The following is a 9432-nucleotide window of genomic DNA, read 5'->3' on the forward strand; positions in this document are numbered from 1 at the left end:
GAATAGTTTGAGTTGGAAGGGACCTTTAAAGGTGCTATAGTCCACCCCCCCTGCCATGGGCAGGGACACCTTCCACTAGACCAGGTTGCTCAAAGCCTCGTCCAGCCTGGCCTTGAACACTTCCAGGGATGGGGCATCCACAGCTTCTCTGGGCAACCTGTTCCAGTGCCTCAAACAGCCTCAGCCTAAAAAAAAAAATTCCTCATATCTGACCTACGCCTACCCTCTTTCAGTTCAAAGTCATTAGCCCCTGTCCTGTCACTGCAGACCCTGGTAAGATGTCTCCATCCATCTTTCTATAAGCCCCTTTAAGTACTAGAAGGCTACAGTAAGGTCTTCCCAGACCCTTCTCTTCTCCAGGCTGAACAATCCCAACTCTCATCCTGTCCTCACTGGAGATGTGATCCATCCCTCTGACAATTTTTGTGGCCCTCCTCTGGACCTGCTCCAACAGGTCCATGTCTTTCCTGTACTGAGGGCCCCAGAGATGGATGCAGTACCCTCAGTGGAGTACTCCACCAGAGTGCTCTCTCACGAGAGCAGAGTAGAGGAGAGATTCACTTCCCTTGACCTGCTGGCCACACTTCTCTGGATACAGCCCAGGATACGGTTGGCTTTCTGGGCTGCCAGCGCACACTGCTGGCTCAAAAATGGTCAAGCTTTTCACCCCCCCCCAAGTCCTTCGTGGCAGGGCGGCTCTCGATCCCTTCATTCCCCAGCCTCTATTGATACCAGGGGTTGCCCCAGTTCAGGTGCAGGACCTTGCACGTGGCGTTGGTGAACAAGTTCATGAGGTTTGTATGGACCACTCCTCAAGCCCGTCAAGTGCTGTATTTTCAAACATGCGCTTGGCCACATCAAAATAGTTTCTAAAGGCAACTTCAGCACTTCAGGTACTTATCAAGGAGTCAGGAAGTCTACTTAGGTTTGTGAGTCCTTTTTATTTAAGTGTTCTGTGGTGTAACCAACCGCCCTTCCTGGTTTTCTTTCTTCCTTTTTTTTGCCATTTGCATTCAAGCCAGAACCATCAGCAAACTTCAGCAGCATGTGTGGCAGCTAGGACGCTGGTTTACAAGCATGCATAAAATTGGTTTTAGTTGTTCTTATTCAGGATCTTTGTTGATGCACTTAGCCCATGGGGAGCTGTGTTCCACCCTCTCATTTTTTCACCCTAAAAAGTAGGAGTAAGTTGCTCATTTACAAATGTTCTCCAGCACACAGAGGCTACGAGTAAAACCAGTCCACCACAGAGCTAAACAAAGTCAATCATCACTATGGTTGCTGAGCTGTTTTCTATGTAAATTTCCTTCCCTCCTAGCACGTAATAGCAGGCTAGATGGTCTCTTTTGGCTACCTAAAAATAAAGCACTATCGTGAAACAAGTTATCAGGACATTGAAACAAATCCCAACTATGTAACAGATTTAAAAAGCAGTCGCCCAGCCTGTAACTACAGGAAGCACGGAGGTAATTTTTCCTGCCAGCAAGAAATGGATTTTGGTAGTTTTAAGATACATTTGGTTTTTGCTGAAAACCAAACCTACCTCTAATACAGTGAGAATGTAACTGAGTATCTCTCAAACATTTGTGGGGTTTTAGCCTTACAAATGACATATACATATATTTTTAGCACTTACGTACTTAGAATGTGGCAAATACTTATGAAAAAAAATCTAGACACACCATGGTAATACTCAATCATGCTTAAGTCCATTAAGGAACAGACACAACAATTGAGAGATCGTCGTTAGTAAGAAGTTTCTCACTGTCACACTCTGTGGAAAGATTAGGTTGCTTATCACTTTCTTATCACTCATAGTGATAAATAGTTTCAGTGTCCAAGATGCAAACTAATGCTAAAAAAATGAAGTATAAAGATAATTCCAGAAATAATAACAAAGGGGGCGTGGGGGGTGGGGGGTGCAAAGCCTGGAAAGATATTTTCACTTTCTTCAGGGAGTACTCAATAGATGAAGTGGTTCTGTAAGTAAGAATTTAGTCAACCTGATAGAGTTCTAAATCCTAAAATGGGATTTCATAAAACCCCTGCAATAAATTGAACTAACAATGCAAAGGATTTGTCTGAAAAAAATTGAGTTTATTTGAAAAACACTCAACAACTATTATTAAGAAATCACTTTTCCACCCTACATTAACCTATTTACATACACTATATATATATACATACACATACTGAGTTATAATTTGAATTGTGCATTATATAATGAATCCATAGAACTATGGTACAACTTGGTTTAAGGTTTTGCATTTTTTGGATACAATATAGTGTTGGTGATTTTTTTTTATCTGAAATTGTCTAAAAATTAAGCATGTAAGATGTTATTTTAATGGACTGCTAGTAACTTCCTGCAGACACTGTTATTCACATCAGTAGAGTACGTAGCCCGTCTACTGGTGGTAGACATTGACTGGCCACTGCTGTTACTACTGTTAGGATCAAAAGTCTTTTTACAATTGAAGAGACTGAAAACTTGTCTCTGATACTGTGAAGAAGCATAGTAGTAAATAAAGGGGTCAATGCAACAGCTAATGCTGCTGATACAAACACAGAGCAGATAGGCAAAGTAGAGATACTCCAAGCTGTTGTCGTAAGAAAAATGGATATAATGAATTAATAAGAGGACATTTGTTGGTCCAAAGCAAATAACGAAAACAGAAAAAACAGCCACACACAAGAGCAAGGCACGCGTCTTCTTATTTTGTTTTGCAACAATGGTAGAAGAACTAAGACATCGAATGATACACACATAACAGATGGTAGAAATTATAAATGGCACTATAAAAAACACAGAGGAGAAGATGGTGAAGAAGTGGAGGTAATAGCCATGAAGTTCAGATTCCGGTAGCACATCGTGGCAAGTAGTTATATTTAACTTGGGTATTTCCATCGTTTGCTCTCTGATGAGGAAAGGTATAACCCCAGTTATTGCTACAAGCCATATGATGAAACAAATCAGTGAGGCACGTGTTAATGTACGCCACCCAAGAGACTGCATGGGATACACCACTGCTAAGAAGCGATCGAAGCTTATGCTTGTCATCAGCATTATTGAACAGTACATGTTACAGTAGAAGGCAGCAGTGACGAAACGGCACATGTGAGGTCCAAAAACCCAGTTGTTTCCAGAAAAGTGATAAACAATCTTAAAAGGAAGCACGCTTACAAACAGGACATCTGCAAAGGCCAAATTCAACATGTATACTACAGCTGGCTTTTCAATTTTCATTTTTTTCAGAAACACGAGTATTGCTGTAATGTTGAGAAAGAGACTCAGCACAAGCACTAAGGTGTAAACCGAAGGAACAAAACGTGTCAGCCATGGACTAGTGAGGTATCTTGCTGTTTGCACTGACACTGTTCTTTGTTCATGCAAGAACAATCCAGTCTGGTTGGTGGCTCCTGATCCAGCTTCCAAGTAATTTTCAGTATCTTCTTCGGTAGGTATGAGGTCATCCTGGTGACTTATAAAGGAGAGTACAAAACTTCTGACCCATGGTATGCTGCTGTTGTTATATGGGGATGCTGAAACATAAGAAAATATTAAGATTAATAAGCATGTATTTACATGCTATGGGGAAGCGAAAAACATCTCTCAAACAGGAAAGCTAAGATCATATTAGCAACACAAAATTATAAGGTTTTTTTTACTGACTCAAAGCACAGGCTGCCCACTGATGTTAGTCCATCCCTTTTTGTTTTAGCTCCTGGTACAAGTTTGGGTTTTGTCTCCTATGTCTCAGCTTGGAACTTCTTTATGTGCCTAAGGAGCCAATCTCATCAACCTTTTGCTTGTATCAGACAGGTAGCCACAGACGGCACTGAAACACTTCCCCAATTCTATCATCCTACCCCACAGTGCGCATCATGGAGGACAGCACGTGTCTGGTGAAACCTGCCACTGGTGTTCCCTCTACAGCAGTCGTCTGCAACATGGTTCAGTGTCTGTGACTGAGAGGAAAAGTGTCAGGACACGGTACCTCGGCTTTTTGAACGTACCTGTAAGGAGTTTGGGATTTTGCATTACAAAGTACCGAATGTGTAGTGTGGGTTTATTTATGTAAGAAAAAACAACAACCCAAAACACTACAGAAAAATGCACACAACAAAACAACAAAACCCAATCAAAAGACATTATTTCAGAAAAGTTGTTTGTATGGAGACTTATTTTGGAAGACTCATTTTCAGCTTCAGTTTAATAGAGTTAGAGGTAGAGTAATTCAAACAAATCGTGGACAGAAGTTAAAGAGTTACTATTAATTAAGTAATCCTTCATCTGCTTAGCTGTGCCACTGATCCTTTGTGGAATTCTAGACAAATCCTAAAATAAAAATGAAGGTCCGTTAGCTTAAACCAGGGAGCATGACACGCAGGTCCAAGATGCTACTCGTCATCAGCAATTATTTGTTCTACAGTAATTCAAACCATGTTTTAATGCAGATGAGAACAAAAGCATCTGAAGGAGACAGATGGCAAAGAGAGGAGTGGCTGCAGCTTTAAGCAGGCAGTTACCTCCCTTTGCATGCAGGCTGTGCGAGAAAGGCCCTGCTCAGCTTGGATTTTGGTGAATTTCAGACGTGAATATGGGGGGAGATCAGAAGAGTGGTAGGGAAATATGAGTATTTTTTTAGAGGACACTAACAAAAGGCAAAACTACAGAACCTTAATCTTTTAACTTTAAAAGTTTAGTCCAAGCAGCTGGATAACTCAAGGAGTCAGCTCCAAGTTCAGCAGTTCAGGTGCAGCACAAGTTATTTAACGCCTCTAACTTCAGCCTGTGGCTGACATCAAATAGTTGAGTGATTTCCAGTACTTGATGATCACTGCAATAGAAATGTGTCACAACTGACACCGTTGGTATTCATCTCTCATGGGAGGATCACAACTATACTTGAAAAAAACCCTAATTTCTCACACCCAGAGGCTTTTCTCCATGGTAAAGACAGCGATAAGAGTGACAAAAAATCTTGAACAGTACCTCTGATATCTCCAGTACACACAAGTCTCATGAATGTAAAACCTTGGATGCTGTTAATATGTATTTCTTTCACTGATGTTTCTAAAACAAAGATTTCTGAAACAGAAGACAATGACAATCCTAGTCCCCAAAGCTCTGTATCTCCTTCTTGGTTTCTCCACCACTGAAGAACAGTGTCACCAAATGAAGAGCTGACATGGTTTCATGTGAGGAAGTCATGTTCCTGGGGAACACAGATATAAATGGATCTGATGAGAGGGAGCGTAAACCTGTATCTGGAGTCAGGAACTGTATGGCCAAGATAACCTCTGCATGGCCTGGTAACTGAGGTGTTTCCAGCAAACACCTCTCCCATCGCAGCATCCCTGAACTGTCAAGGGCTTCACCTGTGCTGCCTCACCTGAGCTAGCAGTGCTGCTGTGCCTCACTTTCTGAGGACTAGCGAGCAAACCAGTCAGACCTACTGACCCTTAATGGCTGAGGTTAAGTCACTCGGAGTGGAAGCCTTTGATGGTGATCTGACCCATCTCTTGTTAGTGACTCCTAACTTAGAACAGTATGAAAATATGCTAAAGGAAAAAAAAAAAAAAGATGATTGGGCCAGTTACCTTTGATTGACCTTCGTCTTTGCTATTGCTTCTAGTTACTTGAACACTGCTAGTAATTTTAATTATATCCTGAATTCTTAGAGCCAACTTATTTACAGTTTTCTTAGATGAAAGAATTTAGCCTGCATTACATCAAACTTTTATAAAAGTAGTGTCCTGTTACTGCACTACCAATAATTCTGGATGAAAGCATTTAATAAATAATTTTAGCGTATTTAAAATTATCTGGAATACTAATTTAACTTGGTGAAAACTATGTGTTCTTTATATAAGCCAAGTCTCTCTAACTCCAGAGTAGAACCCAACCTTGATGCTGTTAGGAACACCTCCATGCTGTGTCCTGTGCTCGGGCCAGGTCTCCAACTCCAATTTAGATGACATGAGGTACTACTTGAATGCCAGTACAATGGAAAAATGCAACAAGACCTCAAACTCGCAATTTCTTTGCCACTTGATAATATAGAGAGTGGGAATTTAAACTTTCTTGATGAAATTCAATTTAATTTTAATTTAAAGGATTGATGCCCACATACCAGTTCTTTTCCTTTGCAAAGCTGCTTGTATGTTTGTATGACACAGCCTCTATGTATTATCAGGAAAAACATTAGTGCATTTTTTACTTTCTGAAACAGAAAGGAAGACAATTACTGCCCTGAGGTTCTGGATTCATTTCATGTCGGTGTTTATTTGAAAAAGCCAATGATCAGAGACTTATACATAGGAAGGAATAGGATGAAATGATGCCATGTTATTTCAAAAAATCTTAATGAACCTTGACAACAACACGAAGGGACAACAGGCATTATCTATAAGCTGGGATAGTACAAGACAACCAATACAGTAGCTCTACAGAAAATATTTTGAAACTATTCCTACACAGCTACAGCTATACCAGAATCTGTCAAGTGTTCCTTTCTAACTGTTTTAAAGCTGTAGATATCATTTGTCTAAAACATATTTAACTACAGCTTATGTAATTTTTAATAATACAAATAATGTGTTAGGAAGACAGAGGTAAAGCCTGCACAATGATCATAAATGTTCAAACAGTCGTCCTATTTCTGCTAGGCTGTCATCTGATCCTTTTGGAAGAGGTGAAACCTGTTGGATTACTATTTTTATCACTACAAGTATTCTCGTTGCTGACATGACAGAGTTAACAGCTGAATCAAAGTACTTGTAAAATATTAGTAGGTATGAAAGTACAGGACTAAGAAACCAAGAACACAGAAAGAGTAAAAAACTGGGGTTTTATCCTTGCAGTGTGCAGTCCAGACACTGAACAATGTACATGCAATCTTTTCTTTGCTTCCGGTAAGGACTTTGAAAGGCAAAAATTACATATAATCAGTATCATACTCAAATTTCCTGAAGTTTTATTTTATTGCCTGTGGTCCTTGCATTGATTCTGCAACAAGGGCATAGAGAAATGAGGTAGAAAGCTCAGTAAGTTAGGAATTGTTTGATTTCAACAATCTATACTGTGCTGTTTTTCATCAAATACTACATATTGTTGGTCTCATACCAGCATATGCACATTCTGCTTACCCTGAAAGACACTGCCTTTTTTTTTTTTTTACACAGAGCTTCGTAATTTCGTTTTATGCCTACTGTCATATGCAAAGGGCTGATATGCATACTATTCTCTGAAAGGAGAAGTAGAGAGCAAAAAATATAACAGATTCAACCAATCTTAAAAACCACTCGAGCTCCAGAAGAAAATTTCCAAGTATTTCTGTAGACCCATAAATCCGGACAGGATGTTACAAACTGGCACTGTTCATGTCCCAAGGGATATCTCTGTAAAGTGGAAAACTAAAACCAGGCTCCCGCTCAAGACAATTAAGTATGTTCCCTAGGTGCTGCTGGACAACAATTAATCCCAATTTCTGGGCATCAGGTGCACCCACACCACTCTCTTAACAACAAAAAGTCGGTTTCTCTTATCTCCCCTTTGTGTAATCCGCAGTGATAAGCACCTAGAACCGAAATTACTGAGGCCCATAAATTAGGTGCTATCAGGCAGAATGTGAAGCGCATGCCAGACATGTTTATAAACACCAAGGTAAGACACAATCTTGTAGGACAGAAGACAATTATTTGCTTTATAAAATAAACACCGTATTGTCTTCAAAAAATTTTCTGTGGCCCAGTTCTCCGTTTATATGGAATTTGTTATTGTATTACCGGAGTGATGTAGTATCAGTGTGAACATGTTTTCCTCAAGTATTGTTTTCCTGCACCCAGATGTCTGGTCCTTTTTGCTCTACTTTCTTAATCTCTCTCATCACTGGTGCTGGCTTCAAGCCATGATAACACCTCTCTATCCAGCTATCGGTGTCCCAAGGCAGCAGGTTCACACCTCGGCAGCACCTGGATGGCTAATCTGCAAGCACCTAGTGCCCAAGCTATTGCCTTTCCTTTCCACAGGACAGCAAGGTCGGTAATGTGATTAACTGTGGATATTGAAAGATGGAGGGAAAACCAAGGGAGAAGCTGCACATGCAAGGGCAGAGCAAACCTGGGGATACAGCAGTGCATGGGCGATGGGAATTAAGTACATTGTGGTGGAAATAGGGAAGGTTACCCAGGACAGTGGGGAAATTATATATTACAGTGGGAGCGAGCACGAGGAGAACAGAAGATGTGCTTAGATAGCCAGGTTTTATTAGTTCTACTGAGCATGAAGTAACTTGTTTTGAATTTTTTCTCTTCCTAGTGATGTAATACAGTAACTATTCCAATCACTATTTCCTAAGGAAGCAGCAAATAAATAGTGTGATGCGGGGTGGTCTTTAATGAAGATTATCATTGCGAAAGGCAGGAAAACGAATCTGAATATTTCTAACAACTGGAAGAACAGCACTCAACAACAGTACAATCTTTTTTCCTAGCATTTAAGGTGGATAATTTGTTTTTCATACACACTCCTCCTTTTTTTTTTTTTTAATAAAGATATTTTCCTTAGGCTTCCAAAACAAGTCTCTTCATACCCACTTGTCCTTGTGCCAAAAAGTTGTTTAGCCAAAATTATTTGCCTTCTCTGGTATTTCCTTTCCAGCTTCGTCCCCTTCCAGCCTTCATTTCTGCATTCAAAGTATGCCACACTGAAATTTCTCCTTAGCTGTCCCTCTCTGATTGGACCTTCTCTGTACGGTAGACCTTGAACTGAGTCTTCCCAGCAGGCATCTCACGGGGCTGTTACTTGCCCAAGAGCATTATGATCACTATGTGACTGAAAGCAACGTTAAATTGAATTTTACAAAGTCATCGCTAATCTCTAAACACATTATCTTGCCCTTTGTACTGCTGTACCTCTACGGGACGTTACATGCGTGCATGTCTTCTCTTACCTTCCTTCCCTCAGCACCTGCATCATCAGACAAGCCCTGAGCTAGACAGGTCCATGGTCTCACCCGTTGGAGCACCGATGTTGCTATTAGCGACATTTCTAATTGAATAACCATGCAGGTCGTCTACTTGGGGCCGATATTCTGAACTCTTTCGTGCCGGAAAACTCTGCGCTACCTACAACTTCAGAAGGCACTGGCACTCCATCCTCTGAAGTTGTTCACGAAAGGCAATGCTCGTTTTTTCTGGAAGTCCACCAGCCCGGTCACATCCATCACAACTTGCTATTGCCGGGCTTCCCCCTCCTTAGCCACGGGGCAACTGTCAACTGTTCTTCCCCACCTGACCTGTGGCACTGCCTCTCTCTCAGATCTATGTGTTTCAGACCTGTGACATCTCCTTTACTCAAAAACACAGTCCTCAAACAGCACCCGTCTGACGTTGCTTTAGCCAGGCTAACCGCGTTTCAGCCTGTTC

The 9432-nt window shown here is 40.9% G+C and overlaps 1 protein-coding gene across 1 annotated transcript; it reads right to left on the reverse strand.

The window, feature by feature from the left end:
- Positions 1-2344: 2344 nt before the first annotated feature.
- On the reverse strand, positions 2345-3543 carry F2R (coagulation factor II (thrombin) receptor; the record flags this gene model as incomplete). The annotated part of the gene is made up of 1 exon (XM_010157919.1): positions 2345-3543. A coding segment is annotated over one exon (1199 nt), but the record flags the coding sequence as incomplete, so codon positions are not given.
- Positions 3544-9432: the final 5889 nt, after the last annotated feature.

Source organism: Eurypyga helias, unplaced genomic scaffold, assembly GCF_000690775.1.
Source record: "Eurypyga helias isolate BGI_N326 unplaced genomic scaffold, ASM69077v1 scaffold10378, whole genome shotgun sequence".
NCBI classification, from domain to species: Eukaryota; Metazoa; Chordata; class Aves; order Eurypygiformes; family Eurypygidae; genus Eurypyga; species Eurypyga helias.